Raw genomic sequence first — 18,241 nt, forward strand, 5'->3', positions numbered from 1 at the left:
GGACATGTCCCAGACCCTCCCACCTTCCTGCCCCTCAGCCCCTCACGCCCCAGGGCAGGCCCAGAGAAGAGATTCTCCAGCTGGCTTTGTCAGCCAAGATGCAGTGTCATTTCTAGATGAGCCATCCAGCTCTGGAGATGCGCCAGGCTACGGAGGGGGGACAGCTGTGTCCCCGCAACACAGCCAAGGAGCCACTTCCCAGAGCCAAGCAAGACAGTGGCAGAAGCAGAGCTGGCAGGGGCTCCGCGGGCCCAGCCAATGCAGAGACAGGCCTTCAACAGGGCCTCCATCTGCCCGGGGCCGCCGCCTCCCTGCAAGGTCAGGCTCATTCAGTCCCCACCAGCTGGAGATGATGATCCCAGTCACGCTCTCGGCCAATAAGCACTAAGGCATTTATTAGGCTGGCCTGGTGTATGCCAGCCTCTGTTTCTCTCCCACGGGGGTGACAAGGGTCAATGCGGCATGAAGGACATAGACTTTGGAGCCTGCGGGGGCGGCATTAGAGGCTTATCTGTCTCATTCTTGGTGCGGCTGTCTCTGGGCCTCAGTTTTCCCATCTGTTGAGTGGGGATAAGAAAAACCCTTTCCGACAGGGGCATATGGTGGTGGTGGGTTAGTCGCTAAATCGTGTCCGACTCTTGCAACCCCATGGACTATAGCCTGCCAGGCTCCTCTGCCCATGGGATTCTCAGGCAAGAATACTGAAGTGGGTTGCCATTTCCTTCTCCAGGGACAAGGGCATGATAAGGACCAAATAAGAGCACATGCAGGAGGGAATGCTAACAGAATTTGTCTATTTCCCAGGAATTTCAGTGGAAACCCAACCAAGGCTGAGGATGCTGGTAAGAAACCCTCATACCTTAAAGAAGGTGCCACCTACCAAGGACAGTACAGGGCATTAGTTATATCTACCCACTTTGGTCTAGCTTATGACACTCCTCCAGGCAAATATTTTACATTTGATTTTAAATAGAGAAGAAGATAAAACACTGAGACTTTCCCTGCATACTTTTAGACTAGAATAATACAGTAGAAGAATCATTTTTGGAAGAAATGAGGTCCCATTATCTCCAATCAAAGCATTAACTAGGAAGGACTTTCCTGGTGGTCCAGTGGCTGAGAATCCATGCTCCCACTGCAAGGGGCCGGGGTTCAATCGTTGGTCAGGGAACTAGATCCTGCATGCCAAAACTGAGATCCCATGCGCTACAATGAAAACCCAGTGCAGTGAAATAATTTTTTTTTTAAATGCATTAACCAAGAGCTCAAAGGACACACTTTAGAGTCAGAAAAGCTTAGGCTCAAATCCTAGTTCTACCCCTTCCTAGCTGAGGTTCTTGGTATGCCTTAGTTTACTTATCTGTAAAATGGGAATATCAGAGCTTCACCTGGAAGGAGTGATAAATATAACATTTGGGAAGACCTGGAACAGTGTCAGCCTATGCAAAATAGGAGTTCCCTACCCACTGCAGCCCACTCCCACCTCTGAAGGGCCCCTCACTTACATAGGAGGCCAGGAGGGTGGTCGGGGCCAGGATGAGAGCCAGGTAGAGGCAGGGGGCTGCAGCAAGCAAGCTGGCAGCACAGATGAGGGGCTCAGCCTGAGGGTTGACTTTCTTGTACCTCCTTGAAGTCTCTGCTCCCAGGATGACCCCAATAATGCCAGTCACAACAGTCAGTGCCCCGAAAATCAGGCTGATGGAAAAGAGCAGAGAGGGCTTGGTCAGCGGTGGGATCAGGATAGGGGTCCAGCCACCTGCCCTCCAGTGCTTGATCTGGTGTGTGTGTGTGTTCAGTTATGTCCAACTCTTTATGACTCCCTGCCAGGCTCCTCTGTCCATGGATTTCCCCAGGCAAGAATACTGGAGTGGGTTGCCATGTCCTCCTCCAGAGTATCTTCCCGACCTAGGGATTGAACCCATGTCTCCTGCGTCTCCTGCATTGCAGGCAGATTCTTTACAGCTGAGCCACATGATCTGGTACCTGCAGGGCATGTGGCTGTGGGCCTCTTCCCCTCCCTCCTAACCTGGGTCCTTGGGACCCTGCTCAGGGATCCATGTACATCCTTCAAGACCCATCACAAATGTCTCCTCTTTGGGGATGCTTTCCCCTGTCCGTTTGCTGATTCATTCACTCTTTCAGTTACTACAGCACCTTCTGCGTCCCTATCATCAAGATCACTCACTAGACTGTGAATCCCTGGAGAACAGAACCAGGCTTGGTTTACTTTCTTGACTCTAGGCTGGGAGCACCGAGTCTGGAACAAGCAATATATGTTAAGCAAATGGCTCACTGATCTCTCCCAGAATTCCCAAGTGAACAGGTGAGGAAGGTGAGGTTAAGAAAGGTCAAGGCCAAGATTACCCAGCTAGTAAGTGACAGAACCAGGATCTGAATACACATCTTCATCCTGCTGGTCCATCCTAGCGCAAAGGATGGACCCAAGCCTTCTTTGAAGGGCAAAGGGATGCTGAGACTGACTAGCGTGAACTCTCAAAAACAAATGTAACTAATACTTTTCCAACCCTTAACTGGCTTCCTGCATCCTGGAGGCTCCCGCCCAGCACTGCAGCACCGGCCCCGGCTGACCCGTGTAACCTCCCTTCTTGTCTCCCTCCCTCCCTCGGCACGAATGATTGAGAATTCTCTAAACTTACCCTACACTTTCCGGCTTCCCTGTCTTGGCCCACACTCTTCCCTCTGCCTGGAGCACCACAACCCCCCACCAACCATTCTCCACCTGGCCAGGATCCTCTCCCAGAGCCAAACCTTGCCAAAAGTGCCAGGTGCCTGCCATTACCTCCATGGCTCCCACCAAGGCATAAGAACATGACAGATGCAAGACCATGGTTACTGACAAATTGAATGTCACCAAAAAAAAAAAAAAATCTCTCCAGAGAAGACAGGGACCTGCCTGAGGCCACACAAACCCACACTAGCAAAACCAGGGTCCCCTGGCTCTCTTCCTACTGAACAAAGCACTTGTGTCTTTAGGCAGCTTAAAGGTGCTTAACCAAACCTTCCTAGGCTTCCAAGCTGTACCAGGCTCCAGCTCAGCCCAGTCAAGTGACCCCGAATCCAGATGAATGCTATCTGCCTCTGAGTCTTGGTCTGAACCGAACTTGGCAGGTTCTCAAGACCTTTCTAAGACTCGGGATTCATTATTCGGACAAGTGATTTAGATGGGGGTCCCCCAGAGCCCCTGACCAGAGGGGTGGACAGAAGACACACCTACCATGAAGTGTCCCCACCCCCACATCGCCTTCCCAGAATCAGACTCTCAGAGCCAAGAGGGTCCTCAAGGCCTGCAAGTTCTGTGCTGGTCCTCTGTACAGTGGCCCAGGCAAGCAGCTATCCAACGCCTACTTACATGACCCCAGAGGTGTGAAACTCAGTAGCCCCTTGCTGCCCCTTCCATCTGGGCTCTGGATGTTGGAAGTTTTCCCTCTGGCTGAGCTAGAATCCTGTGTACTGCGGCTTCCTGCTCCCATCCAACCCTCACCCGAGGGCTTAGCCTAACCAAGGAGGGTGTATGAACAGGTAAGTTCTGGGGACTTCCCCAGTGGTCCTGCGGCTAAGACTCCACGCTCTCAATGCAGGAGGCCCGAGTTCAATCCCTGGTCAGGGAACTAGATCCCACATGCCACAACTAAGACCCGGCATAGCCAAATAAATAATATTTAAGGAAAAAAAAAAAAAAAACAGCTAAGATCTATGCAGAACCAGGGCTTTCTACCCACCCTGGGGTAGGCTAAACAATGCCCCCCACCCAAGACATCTATGTCCTAACTTCTGGAACCTGTGACTGTTCCCTTGTATGGGCAAAATCATCTTTGTGGATGTGACTATATTAATGTTCTTGAGCTAGAGAAATTTTCCTCCACTTTTTAGGTGGGTCTTCAGTGCAGCTACAGATGTCCTTATAAGAGGGAGATATGAGACTGAAGAGGACAAGGCAATGTGACCATGGATGCAGTGATGTGGCCTCAACCAGAGGCCGCCCACAGGCACCAGAAGCGGCACAGGAGGAGGCTTTCTGAGAGCCTCTAGTGGGAGCGTGGCCCCGCTGAACTTGCTTTTGACCCAGTGGAACCATTCTGGACTTCTGGCCTCCAGGACTATGGGAAACATTTCTGTTGCTCGAAGCTACTGAGTGTGTGGTCATTCGGTCCATCAGCCCTAGGACCCGAACACTAACTCCCATGTCAGTTTCTCACCCAGGTTCTGGGAAGGAGCCAAGTTAGACGAAGAGGCTGAAGCAGAGAAAGGGGAAATCACTGGCCCAGGAATGCACAGCCAGTGAATGCCTGAAGTGGGATGGAGTCCTGGTTTATTTTTCCACTTTTTCAAGCTGCTGGGGGACTTTTAGGACTCAGTCTTTGCCTCTGGGGAGATAAGAATCTAGCTGTAGAGCCAGGATAAACATCATAATATCCTGGGACTTCCCAGGCGGTCCAGTGGTTAAGATTCTGCACTTCCACTGCAAGGGCACGGGTTCAATTCCCTGGTTGGGGAACTAAATTCCCACAGGCCATACAGTGCAGCCAAAAAAAAAAAAATCACAATCTCCTTTGGTGCCTCAGTTTGCCATCTGTAAAATGGGGCAACCTCATGCTACAGGTCCCTCTGAAGCAAGGCTGCCTAGAAATCCCACCATTCCCTAGGTCCCACAGAAGCCTCACTCACCCTCAAGTGCCTTCCGGACCCTCACAGTGGCCCAAGAGCGAGAAGACAGGGACTGGGGCCCAGAGAGGACAAGGGAGCGGCCTGTGGCCACTCAGCAGCAAGAGCTCTGCCTGAGCTAGAACCAGGCCAGTGAGCCCCGAGTCCTGGTGTCCACCCAGAGACTGAGTCTGGGGACTCAGAACCCCAAGAACTTCCCCATCAAGAGCCCAGATGTTGGGGACGTCCCTGGAAGTCCCATGGTCGAGACTCCACGCTTCCACTGCAGGGGGCACCAGTTGGATCCCTGGTCAGGGAACTAAGGTCCTGCTTGCCGTGCTGTGTGGCCAAAAAAGAGCCGAGACGTCCCTCACCTGTCTTGGCTGTTGCACGGCTCCCGAAAGCAGGGAAGGAGCAGCCCGTGCACCACACGGGCCTCGAACAGAAACTTGGGGGCCCAGAAGCCCAGAGCTCCAGTCACAAAGGCCATGGCTGTCACTCCAAGCGTCGACCACACAAAACTCCAGCTGAAAGAGAAAGTGGGTGAGACAGGACAAGATGGTTGGATGGCATCACCAACCCAATGGACACGAGTTTGAGCGAGCTCCGGGGAGACAGTGAAGGACAGGGCAGCCTGATGTGCTGCAGGCCATGCAGTCGCAGAGCTGGACATGACCGAGTGACTGAACAACGAGGAAAAGTGCTCTGGATGGAGCTGGGAGAGGGCTGGGGCTGTCGGAGCCTGTCCGCTCCCCTCCTCCATCTCCTGGGCACTCAGGTGGTCCCTGATCCTCCACCGACACCCCCTAAGCAGCTTGCCTGCCCTTCCCACCTCCACACCTTCGCTCCCGATCTGCCTTCCTCCCTCCTCTCTGAAGACCAAGTCTCCCCCACCAGAGCGACCCAAATCCAACATCACATTCTCCAGCAATCTGTCCCTCTTCCCTGCCCTCCACTCGGCTCATGGCTCTGTAACAAAGAAGTGGCGTCTGGTCCATGCCCCATATTATGGTAAATTATGAGACGTGGGTAGGTGACCCCAACCTACCTCCCCAGCCATGCCTGGAACAGAGGAGGGATGCTCTCCCATGAGGCTCGGAGAGGTGAGCATTATACACTCAGGCATCTTCCCAACAACCTGAGAAGCCGGCAAAGCTACAGAACCATGCCCACTGAATAAATGAGGGGAGTGAGGCTCCAAGTCTTAGGTCACTCAGGGATAAGGCAGTGGCAGAGCCAAGGCCAGAGCTCCCTCCCTCCCAGCCCAAATTCTGTCTCATGGCAGGCAGAGGGAGGCCTCTGAGTGGGGGAGCAACATCTCAGCTGGTGACAGAGAACTCAAAGGAAGCAGAGGGCTGTGAATGCTGCTGGGGCAGTCAGGGAGGGCTCCCTGGAGGTGGAGGGAGGGAGGGCGGTGATGCTGGGGCAGGCAGAGAGGGCTCCCTGGAGGCGGAGGGAGGGAGGGCGGTGATGCTGGGGCAGGCAGGGAGGGCTCCCTGGAGGTGGAGGGAGGGAGGGCCGTGATGCTGGGGTGGGCAGAGGGGTTTTCAATGACACGCAGGGAGGAGCAGAGACACTCACTTTCTCCACAAATATCTGACGTCCTCACACCAGCTGCTCCGGGGGTCCCCCGTGGTTGCGACACCCTGCTTCTCAGCAGCTCCCCGGGGTGGGTCTGGAACCAGCATGATAAGCAGGATCAAGGCCACAGCTTCCAGGCAGGGCATGATCTGGGGACAGGAGGGCCCAGGAAGCTCAGGGCCACATTTCTGGAAGCCAGGAGATCCCAGCTGTGACTGAACTTTGTGGACCAGGTTCTTGGGTTGCTCTGTGCCCCGGGAGATAGGGGAAATGGGCTCATATCGGAGGAGCTGGTTATACACAGAGCTTGACATACCACTGCTTCTCATCCCCTCACCCCTGAGAGGACAGGCTCTCTGGGGAGCATGGTCCCCTTTGGATTTGACTTAATACCTGTCTGTCCTGTACAGACACTACTCTGTTGGAATCAGTGAGACTGACACGGTTGAGAACTGGAGGCCTGACTACACTGACCCTGTCTGTTGAGTTCTTGCTGCTCCAGTAAGGGTTTCTTTTCTTGGCCCACACCTCCATCTGCCACGCCAGCCCTGTCCAAACGTCTTCCCCTCCCTTGCCTCACTGATCCTTAAGATTCCATAAGGTAGCTTTACTTCCCCACTCTACAGATAGGTAAAGTGAGGCCCCAAAGAGGGAGGTGACTTCCTTGAGATCACACAGCTAGCAAACTGAACAGCTGGGATGTGAACCAGGGGCACAACTTCCAGAGGCCATGGTCCATACGCAGCCCTGAAGCTGCCGATGTCTGAACACCCGCCATGGCGCCAGACACTGTGCCAAGGGGCAAAGGCCACTGGAGACTGGAAAGTCCCTGCTGGCCTGGGGGGGAAAGCAGAGGGAAGAAGAGGAAGCTGGACTCACTCGGAGGGCCCAACGCCAGTTCCCAGTCAGCTCTGCCACAGCTGACCCCAGTACATAGCCCAGACCACTGCAACAGAGAAGGGGGGAATGGGCTGTGAGGGGAGGCAGGCGGCCCCAAGACCCCAAGGCCAGCCTGAGCCAGGGTGCCCCTACCCCCGGGAGCCAGCTCTCAGCAGCTCCCAACTAGGGAAAGTGAGCCACACGAGGCCCAGATGTCCACTGCCCTTGGTAAGTCACCAGTGACCTCTGGCTCCAGGCCCATCCCAACCATCCACTGTCTCCCTATGTAAGGACCACTCACCCCGCCTCTCCAAGTCTCAGCCCTGCCCAAGTCAGTTGATTTCAGGAAACCTAAGTCAGAGTTCAGGGGTCCGACTGCAAAGTCCACTCTGTCCTATCCCATTGCGGGGTATGTGGCCCAACCCTAACATAGTTCACTGCCTCACCTCCCAGAGTCAGCCCCTCTCTGTGTAGCCCACACTGCTGAGCTGCTCTTTCTCCCTCCTCCTGGAGTGCGTTAGTATGCAGGGGCATCTCCATTACATATCTCAAACCTCCACCATAGCCTACAGGTAGGTGCTATTGGCCCCATTTACAGATGAGAAAACCAAGGCTCAGAGAGATACAGTGACACAGAGAGGAAGGTGGAGTTGGGTTTCAAATGCAACCCCTTCTGCTCGATGTCTCCTACATCCAGCCCAGCCCCTGTTCTGACCCCTTTGGGCCTCAGTTTACCACCCAGAGAAGTAGATCCAGGGTAATACCAACCTTCCAACAGGAATAAAGATGTAGAATATGGCCAGCACACGGGTCCGCTGGTCCCTCACGAAGAGGTCTCCCAGGACAGTGGGTGCGATGGTGGAGTAACTGGCTGTGCCAGTCCCCACCAGCCCCCGGGACAAGAAGAAGAGCCAGGAGTACTGGGAAAATGGGCACAAGACCACAGTCAGTTCCAGAAATCACCCTCAGGGCAAAGGGGACTTAAAGATCTGTCAGAGGGACCGAGAGCATCTTGTGACATGGAGGAGATCAGGGATCTAAGTGAAAAGTGAAAGTGTTAGTCGCTCAGTCGTGTCCGACTCTTTGCAATCCCATGGACTGTAGCCCACCAGGCTCCTCTGTCCATGGGATTCTCCAAGCAAGAATACTGGAGTGGGTTGCCAGAGGATCGCCACAACCCAGGGCTCCAGACACCTCACTATTCCCCAAATCGCACAGTCGCCCCCTGCTGGCGCCCACAGCCACTGCCCTGAGGAGCCTTTTTCCTGGGCATCCTGGTTAACAAACTGGCCTTTGCTCACCAGGCCACTTCCTGCAGACAGTAGCAGTTACCCTCACCCCAACCCCCACTCCCACTCCCACCCCCACCCCTAGCTCAGTCCGGAGGAAGATGCCAAAGAGGAAGGCCCCTGTTAAGAAAGTCCAACGGCCTGTTGAGAAGACCCCTCTCTCAGCCCGTGGAAGGCAGTCCCCCCCCCCCAGCCAGCCTGGAGCCCGGAACAGAGCAGAAACAGCTCTGCTGGAGCTGGATCGCAGGGGAAGAAGATGGGGGAGAGAGAGAGGGAGAGGGAGAGGGAGGGGGGGGAGGGCCCCCCCGGGGGCCGGGAAGGAGTGAGAGCACCTACCCGGGGGGAGATGAAGGAGCTGGAGAGACCGGCTCCGGACCAGAGCAGGATACCGAAGCTCAGCGTGGCCTTGCGGCTGTGTCGGTCGCCCAGGTAGCCAAACACGGGTGCAGACAGCAGCAGGAAGCTGATGAAGACTGGAGGAGACACACAAGGGCATGCAGCTCCCACCCCAACAAAGGGTGGTGGCGGGTGCGGAGCAGAAGGGTCCAGTAGGCCCAGAAAAGGAAACTGCCTCAGCTTGCTTCAAAGTGAGTAGAAACCAGTGAGAGAAAAACGTAAGTTGAATCCCCCAATCCCCGCCAAGGCCTAGAGTCAGGGGGAGTGGGAGGAAAGGGCGGGGGGCTGGGCCCGGACTCAAATCTCAGCTCTGCGGCTAGCTCACTGTGCAGCCTTAGGTGACTAAGGAGTGCTCTCTGAGCACCAGCCCAACAGTGGAGGTCAACATTCCCCCCTCCCAGGCTGTGTAAAGGTGAGACAGAAGTGAGCACAGGGTCTGGCACGGAGCTGCCAAGGCCCTGTCTTTAGGAGAACTCCCACCCCTGTGAGCCTGACTTTGGGCCTGGTGAAATTTTGCTCTCAGGCCCCTGCTGGAGGTAGCGGGTGGAAGGCCAGGTGGGCGGGGTGTGGGCCAGATGCCTGCTTTGAGCAGATGAGCACGGTTAAGAATGAGCACATTGATTATAAACCAGCGGCCCCTGGAGGCTGGAAGAGACTTGGTTTTCCTAAGTAAAACATTCCCCTGACGCTGCACTTGTATTTATATCATTTTCCCTAAGTACCTAACACTTATGAATTGGTGACTGGATTAATGAATGCGTTTACTATTCTGCGAAGACAAAGAAATTGCCACGTTTTTGCTTAACTACACCACGTGGATAGGTATACCTTCACTGCTTCTGTTCCTCAAATAAAATCGCCTCCATCCTTCTCGCTGAGTCCGCTGCCTCCGAGAGCCGGCAGGTGGCCAGGGTAAGGTCTAACCCTCCCCCACCCGGTCCCCCCACCCAAGGGCCTTGGGCTCTTCGGGGTCCCGCCCAGCGTCTGCGTCTTCATTCACTTAGCACAGATGATTGACGTTTTCTGAATCCAATGAATGCCCAGAGGCGTCGCAACTCTGGTTCCAGCCCCTCCCACTTTGCCCTGACCCGTTCTCGTATTGGGTTACGCCATAAGCAATTGGCGGAAATTAAGCCAGTTTTGACCTACAAAAACGGCCCTTGAATGTGGTTTGACCTAATACTCCGCAGAGAATGGTCTTTGATGTCAACGGCATTTAAAAATTTAATAACTACTGCCAAAATGAAATGCCAAAATTGGCCTCCAAAAAGGCTATATCAATTTACGCTGGAATAGAGTATTACATATTGTTTGCTGACACTTGATAGGATCAATCGATTTATTTTTGTTCATTTAATGGTTAAAACACAAATGGTGTCTCGCCGACGTTTTAATCTGCATCATCCTTTTCCCCAGTGAGGCTGAGGATCAGCCCCTGGGTTCACATCCTCAGCCTATTTTTTTCTATTGGCTCTGTGTTGATAATTTCTCCAGTCCCTTACATTCGTTTTAAGGATTTAAAATCAAATTCTGAGACTGAATTCCTGGGCTCACATTCTGACCCCACCGCTTCCTAGTTGTGTGACTTTGGGCAAAATCCTTTACTCTCTGATTCCCCTTTTATCAGAGTACAGAAGTAATGGTACTTCCCCCCTAAGCTTATGAAGAAGATTAAATAAAATAAAGCACATAAAAGATAGGCTTGCTGTAAATACCCAGCAGATGTTATCTATTGTTATTGCTAATTGCATTTATAGTTTCAATCACCATCATACAAAAGAATTTAGCTGTGATGTAATCAGATGTATCAGTCTTTCTCTGGGGAGGTTACTTTGTGTCTTGTTAACACATATCTTTGTCACCTAAAGGTTCTATTTCCCCAAATGTTCTAATACTTTATGAGATTAGGGGTAGGGATCCCTCACAGTACGTGTGTGTGAATGCTCAGCCACTAAATTGTGTTGGACTCTTTGCTATCCCATGGACTACAACCCACCAGGCTCCTCTGTCCATGGGATTTTCCAGGGAAGAATACCGGTGTGCGTTGCCATTTCCTTTTCCAGGGAATCTTTCCGACCCAGAGATGGAACACAAGTCACCTGCGTCTCCTGCATTGGCAGGCAGATTCTTTACAACTGAACCACCTGCAGGATATGAACACTTTAAACCAGCAGATCTCCTGGAATGGAGAAGCCCGTCCCTAAGTGGAAGGCAGGCACGCCTTCACTCCCAGCATCTCCAGATTCAAATCATTCCTGTGACAAGGTGGAAGTCATTAAGGAGCACAAGGTTCAGAGACGGACTCTATAAGCAACCACCTGGATTTGAATCCCAGCTCTCTTACTTGCAAGCTGTGTGGCCTTCAGAAGCCCCGTTGCCTTTCTGTGCCTCAGGTTTGTCATCTGTAAAATGGGCAAAATAAGAATAACACCTGCCTTGTGGGATTGTTGTGAAGATTAAATGACTACATGTTATTAAGCCCTTAGAACAGCACCTGGCACATGGTAAAAGCCACATCAGTGTTTGTTTTAAATATTGTAAATCAATTAACTAACTCCAGCAGCTTCTAAGTCCCATTGCAATGGGGCAGAGGGGCCGGGGTGTGTCTGACCACTGCTTCGCCCCACCTCCCACCCCATTCTTATAGCTACACTGAGCCCTCTGAGCCATCAGTTTCCTCCAGTCTGCATCCCTGCGGTGATTCAGAAAAGTAAGAAGACTCACCTGAAGTCACCGGGGACAAGCCCGGTTGTCAGGCCTCCAAGCTCACTGCCCTTCCCACATACCTGTTTGGGCTACTTCTGCAGAAAAGACCCTTCCCTTCATCCAGTCTCAAACACATATACGCACATGCACATCCCCACTACATACTCACAAGCACATCTGTGTTCACAGGCTTTCTCTCTCTCCCTCTCTGTCGTCCTCTCTCTCACACACACAAACTTCTCCCTTCACACAACTCATTTATCAGGGGCTTTGCAGTAATAATCCTACTCACCATGGTAAGAACCAGAGAAGGGAAATATTGACTCAACTTCCATTATCTGTTTAATCTAGAAGGTTCTGGGTCTTGAGTCTAGAAAGCCTCCCTGTGGTTACAGTATGACTGGAAGATGAGCATCATCTGCCCACCTTAGCCCTGAGATATGAGCAACTGGGAAAGACTGCCATCTAATGCAATAATCTAACTCTTTTGTTCGGTGCCTCCATTTGTAGAACTGTGTACCCCTTTGCATGTTTTCAGCTGACATCTAAGGCATTTTTTATCATAAGTCTAACTAGCTGCAAAGGATGTGATTTCCAGCCATGATTGTATTTTTAAACTAGATTGTCATCAGTCCTTAGGGCTGCAGATCAAGTTCATGGGAAACATGCACCATAGAGCCTTATGGGCAAAGTCAGTCCTCATTTGGCAAATCAATAGGGCAAATCAGACTGATTGTCTGTGAGAAAGATATGAAAATGTCGGCTTCATTTTTTAATTAATTTTTATGGGGTTTTGTTGATTTACAATGATGTCTTGGTTTCCACTATACAGCTTCATTTTTTTTTAATTGAAATAAATGTGTTGATACCCATCCCTGAGACAACCATCTCACTTCTGAATTCTCAGTTGTAGATAAAGAGAAGACTGTCACACACGCGCACGAGCCAGCGAGATAAGGCTTGGCGCCTTGCCATCCAGGGTTTGTGGCCTGGAGCAAATATCCCCGATTGGTTTCCACCGACTCTCTGTCCTGCCTGCAGGACCTCGTCAGCAGAAGCCAGCAGCCGTGAGGGGTCCCTCTGTCTGATACAGAGGCGGTGGGGGGGGGCGTTAAATATTCTATTTATTCGGGTGCACCAGGTCTTGGTTTCAGTACTCAGGCTCCTAGTTGCGGCATTAGTTCCCTGACCAGGGACCGAACCTGGGCCCCCTGAAGTGGGAGGGTAGAGTCTTAGCTGCTGGACCGCCAGGGAAGTCTCCCCTGGAGGTTTTTTATACCTAGTAAAACTCAGAATGAGGAGAGCTGTGTTTTCCTCCCCAAAATAGTGGACAGGTGAGTATTAAAGGGGAGGTGGGAAGAAAGACCCAGATGCTTGTTCTCAGGCAGATTTATCTTAGGAAAGAAATATATGGGCTTGAGGAACTGTACAGGGATTCTCAAAACTGTAAAGAGCACATGTGTGTATCCTGTGCTGTGAGTGTGTGCACACATGTGGGTACGTGTGTGTGCATCTGTGTGTCACCATCCAGAGACCCACAGAGGAAAAGTTCGCACCTCGTGACCCCAACCACCCCCACCTTGAAATGGAAGGTGTGGCTGCTCCCCTCTGCTGGACTCCCCTCAAACCCCATCTGAACCCCTGTGGGTATGTGTCGCTGTCTGTCAATCTACTTTTACTTTTTTATTTTTGGGTGCACCACGCAGGATCTTAGTTCCTTGACCAGGGATCGAACCCGCACCTACAATGGAAGCACAAATCTTAACCACTAGACCACAAGGGAAGTCCCCTGTCTGTCTGTCTGGGTCCTAGTGACCAGGGTTTTCAGATCCATGAGAAGAAAGCACATGTTAGAAATTCTAACCCCAGCTACAAAGCTGAGCTTAATAGACATGAAGGATGAATGACCAACTCCCCAGCCAGGATCTGAAGCCTGGGAGCCTTTTCAAGCCCCAGCTCCCTCCTTTCTTTCCCCAGCATGTGTGCATGCTAAGTTGCTTCAGTTGTGTCCAACTCTGCGCAGGCAAGAACACTAGAGAGGCTGCCAAGACCTCTTCCAGGGTATCTTCCCAGCTTGGGGACAGAGCCCATGTCTCCTGTAGCTCCTGCATTGCAGGCAGATTCTTTACCGCTGAGCCACCAAGGAAGCCTCCCTTCCCCAGCACTCACCCTCATACCCTAAGAGGCTGTTCAGGCACCAAATCCCAGCCTCTACTGCCTCCTCCTCTGACACAGACTGTCCTTCCAACCCAAACACCACCCATCCTCTGTGCCAGGGGACTCAATGGGGCTCAGGTTGGCCCCCTACCAGCAGCTGGAGCTGCACAGAGAACAGGACCTGCCAAAAGACCCCCGCCCAGCATGAGCCGACGACCCCAGGCTGGGGACTCCCTCCTTACCTGTCTGAAGCAAACCAGCATTGCTGTCACTGATATGGAAAAACTTCTGTACGTCCAGCAGCACTCCTGTGGACAGATGGACAGTGCTGAGGAAACGGGAAGCGGCCTGCCAGGCCTCCAAAGGCAGCTGCCTCTGCATCTGGGACAGGCTCACAGCTGACCAGCTCAGCACAGACATGGCACCCGGGCCCACTCTTCTGGTCCCTCTCTCCCACACATGCGCACAACCACACACACACACAAATACAGGATCCAGCATATCCCAAAGGCACAGACATACCAATTCACACACAAGCCTGCATGCCTGGACTACACACACATACTCACGCATCACAGACATGCAGATCCACATAGGCACATACAAACAGGCACACCCAGAGATATATACTCCCAGAAGCAGAGACACACACACACACAGGAGCCAGCACTCACAGCCGTGTAAGTCCAGTCTCGTACACCCACACACCTGTACACTGAGAGGTACACATAAAGACACACCCACAGGCACATGTGCATTTGCACATAAGCAGGCCTGCCATTCACATCATAGAGTGACTGGTGTGCTCACTCAGTCGTGTCTGACTCTTTGCGACCCCATGGACTGTGGCCCACGAGGCTCCTCTGTCCCTAGGATTCTCCAGGCAAGAATACTGGAGTGGGTTGCATTCCCTTCTCCAGGGGATCTTCCTGACCCAGGGATCGAACCTGAGTCTCCTGAACTGACAGGAAGATTCTTTACCACTGCACCAGCTGGGAAGCCCCGGAATGACTGGCAGCCATTCACTTAGACTACGGTGTAATGAAAGTCCCTGAAACTGTGCAGCACAGCAGCCCTACTTATATACAAACTCCAGACATTCATAGATATACATACACATGCATGAGCATGTACACGCAGACATATGTGCCCTGGCCTGGCATAGGTGCACACACAGCATGTTCTTCCAGAGGCATGAACACACCGACATGGAGTGCCTGTGAGAGCTTCAGAGATAGGTCCCACTTAGGTCTGACCTTGGCCCCGCCTCCCTGAAGGTTGCAGTTTCTTGCTCTAAGATCTTGCTAGGCTGATATCCCATCAGTCCCTAGTAGTACATCAAAGCTAGTCACGGTCCAAGGCACCTACTTATCTGAGCTGTGAGGCTCTGGCCCTGTCATCTCTTTGAATTATGAGACGGCTGAGGGCCATCAGTATCACTGTCCCCATTATACAGATTGAGAAACAGAGGTCTCAGCCACCTATGGCTGTATAGTTGGGACCATCCCAGCCAGAGGCAGCCTACCCGCCCACCCAGTGTCACAAATGGGGCTCTGCAGAAACGCCCCCACGGTGGAGAAGAAAACCTGCCATTCACACCTCGAAGACCTGCCAGCGGGTGAAAAAGATGGAAGAAACAGAGAAATCAAATAAGAGATTTTTGTTCTGATATTTACCTTGGACCCAATTGCCACAAAATCCAGATACTAGCTTCTATGTCTTTCCTTCTCTCTTAATACTTTTAATTACATGAATTAGATATATTCATTGTCAAGAAAGAGACAACACAGATAAGCAAAGTCAATGGTGGACTTCCCTGGTAGCTCAGTGGTAAAGAATCTACCTGCCAATGCAGGAGACATGGGTTTGATCCCTGGTCCAGGAAGAACCCACATGACACAGAGCAACTAAGCCTGGGCACCGCAACTACTGAGCCTGTGCTCTAGAGCCCGGGAACTGCAATTACTGAAGCCCACATGCCCTAGAGCCTGTGCTCCACAGCAAGAGAAGCCACGGCAACGAGAAACCGGTGCACCGCAGCCCCTGCTTGCTGCAACTAGAGAAAAGCAAAGACTCAGCACAGCCAAACATAAATAAGTAAATAAAATTATTTTAAGTCAATGGCTAAGTAAAAAATTCTCTATAATCACATTCATTCTGGGGACTGGGACTCAGCCCCTTGTTTTGGCCACTCCTGGGCTCCTCCGAGCCTCATGCTGCTCTGGAGGCAGCCGGGGGACCAAGTGTGGGTCCAGCCTTGTTTTCATCTTTCTGCTATCACTCTGGCCTCCCAGAGACCTGCTTCACACAAGAGAATTCTTGGTGCGTGAGAACCACCTGCCTCAACAGTCCCCAGGCACTGGGCAAGGTTTCACTTCCCCGGGGCCTCCCTCAACCCAATAACCATGGCCCTGCTACTCACACAGCCAGAGGAAGTCCTTTCAGTCCTAGGGGGCTGAAAGACCTCCATACCCCGTTGCCCCTTCCCCTCCTCTTCAAGCCCTCCACCCCCACTCCAACGCAGGACTCCTCAGCATCAGCCTAATCTATTGCAGTAGCCTCTGACTGACCTCTCTGTCTCCTTTGGCCTCCATCAGAGCCTCAACCCGGATTACAGTCTCCCCACTTGAAAATTTTCCGTGGCTCCCCATTGCTTCAGTAGAAAGTGCAATCTCCCAGCCTGGTGGCCGAGAAACCTATAACACAGCCCCAAATACTCTTTCAGAATAATTTCCTGCTTTCTCCGCATCTCTCTGATCAGACCATGCATTTTAGCTCCATTCCCTGCCTTACCGATTTTCTCAGCCTTCAAGACCCAAACCTTCTGCCCCTCATCTGTGAATTCTACCTGAACCCTCAGTGTTTCATCCTGGGTAAGTTATTTGCTCAGTTGTGTCCAACTCTTGTGACCCCACAGACTGTAGCCCACCAGGCTCCTCTCCTCTGTCCATGGGATTTTCCAGGCAAGAATACTGGAGTGGATTGCTGTTTCGTCCTCCAGGGGAGCTTCCTGACTCAGGGATCAAACCTGGGTCTCCCGCATTGCAGGCAGATTCTTTACCATCTGAGCCACCAGGAAAGCCCCTTTTTTTTTCATCCTGGGGTTGTCCAGCTAATGGTCACTCAGCTCTGTCCTGGGTTAGAGACACTTGAACATGTGTTCTGTGTCCCTCTGATCTCCTCAAAGGCAGTCACCCACAGGGTCTGGTGCTGTCTGCAATCCCCAAGTCACCTTCATTCTGCATCTGCGAGCTGGTAACTGATGAATCCATATCCTGGCCTCAGGGAGCCTGACTGCTGCAGACACCTCCTCTGAGCTCCCCAGGTACCCTCCCCCCAATCCACGCTTCTTCATCTGGCTGCATCTCTCTGTCTCAAAGGAGCCCTATTAACAAGTTTCTCTCTCTGCCACATGAGATGGTCACTCCTGTGTTCAGGAGCTACAAAGTTGACTCCCCCCTCCCCTGGGTCCCCAAGGCCCATAGTACTCAGTTCATCTTGAATGAGCGCATGATCAAGGCAGAAAAGAAGGTTGAACCTTGAACGAATGAACGAAGAAGTCAATGGGTGGTGATATGCAGACAGAGCGAGTTGAGCCCTGGGGCCTCCAGGAAGGAAGGCAGAATGTGCAAGGTTTGCACGCCGCCTGCTGCCCCAGAAACAAGCAGCCAGTAGGTTCTTGCTTGGAAGCAGGGCCAGGCCACCCTGTCCTACGCCAGGACCTCACCTCAACGTTCCACCCAGAGCATCCAGAGCTTTGCCCGAGGCCCAGCCCTCCCTGGAGTCCTCACCTACCCACCGCCATCAAGCGTCCACACCTGTAGGCACACTCAGTCGGGGGATACATTGGGAACTTGTTTGGTCCTCTCCCCATTCAGGCTGGCCTGAAACCACTGGGGTGGGGCGTGGAGGTGAGAATAGCAGAGATGTGCTGCACAAGGAGAAAGTTTGCTGCATGGAGGGCCACTGTGGACACACAGCACCAGCTGGTGGCAGGTGCTGCCCAGCTTGCCCGGCCCCTGCCTCACCTGCAATGATGAACCAGTTCATGTAGTTCAGGAGGTTGATGTAGCAGAGCACAGCAGCAGCCACATAAGCTCTCCAACGGGGCAGGCTCCAGGGGGCGGGCAAGGATGGAGGATCTGTGTCCGTGGCCCTCGAGGGTCCACCTGGCCCTGGGGACTGACCGTGAAGCCCCTCTGGCTGTCTGAACTCCACAGACATGCCCCCAGCCTCACCAGCCTACAGCTCCTGTCCCAGGATGGTTGCCGAGATGAAAGACACATCAGTTCTGCACAGAGTCACTTCCTGTGGGCTCACAGTCACCCAACCTCAAAGCAGCTGCCCTAACCGCTCAGGATCTTATCGCAGGTCTTTGCTGAGCCCACTGCAGCCTCACCGGTGAGATTTCACCATCCACAGCCCCTGAGGCTCGAAGTGAGGGAAGAGAGCTCCTGGCCCGCCACCCAGAGTAACTGGTCCTTTTGACTCAGCCTGCGATGCGGTAGCTGCCCTGAGAAAGAGAAGCTTTGCGGACAGGAAGTGAGAGGAGTCTCCTAGAGTCCCATGTG

The 18,241-nt window shown here is 52.7% G+C and overlaps 1 protein-coding gene and 1 long non-coding RNA gene across 6 annotated transcripts in view; one reads left to right on the top strand and one right to left on the bottom strand.

The window, feature by feature from the left end:
• The window catches only part of SPNS3 (sphingolipid transporter 3 (putative)), a 41,899-nt gene extending 23,960 nt beyond the window's left edge, over window positions 1-17,939 (bottom strand). Inside the window, exons 1-9 of one of the 5 annotated variants that reach the window (XM_045164895.1) lie at window positions 17,699-17,939; window positions 13,913-13,978; window positions 11,152-11,209; window positions 8,748-8,884; window positions 7,891-8,042; window positions 7,123-7,189; window positions 6,244-6,337; window positions 5,037-5,189; window positions 1,506-1,695 (exon numbers count right to left, since the gene is read on the bottom strand). In XM_045164895.1, coding sequence (XP_045020830.1) covers window positions 1,506-1,695; window positions 5,037-5,189; window positions 6,244-6,337; window positions 7,123-7,189; window positions 7,891-8,042; window positions 8,748-8,884; window positions 11,152-11,209; window positions 13,913-13,978; window positions 17,699-17,894 — 1,113 coding nt within the window. In that variant the 5' untranslated portion in view covers window positions 17,895-17,939. Of the gene's footprint in view, window positions 1-1,505; window positions 1,696-5,036; window positions 5,190-6,243; window positions 6,393-7,122; window positions 7,190-7,890; window positions 8,043-8,747; window positions 8,992-9,635; window positions 9,771-11,151; window positions 11,210-13,912; window positions 13,979-17,698 lie in introns of those variants that run through there. The other 4 variants (XM_045164893.1, XM_045164896.1, XM_045164894.1 and 1 more) reach the window with 4 other exon arrangements.
• On the top strand, window positions 9,581-12,385 carry LOC123332668. The gene is made up of 2 exons (XR_006549612.2): window positions 9,581-9,719; window positions 10,871-12,385. It is a non-coding gene; the product is annotated as an uncharacterized LOC123332668 (long non-coding RNA).
• Window positions 17,940-18,241: the final 302 nt, after the last annotated feature.

This window comes from Bubalus bubalis, chromosome 3 (genome assembly GCF_019923935.1).
Source record: "Bubalus bubalis isolate 160015118507 breed Murrah chromosome 3, NDDB_SH_1, whole genome shotgun sequence".
Classification (NCBI taxonomy): Eukaryota; Metazoa; Chordata; class Mammalia; order Artiodactyla; family Bovidae; genus Bubalus; species Bubalus bubalis.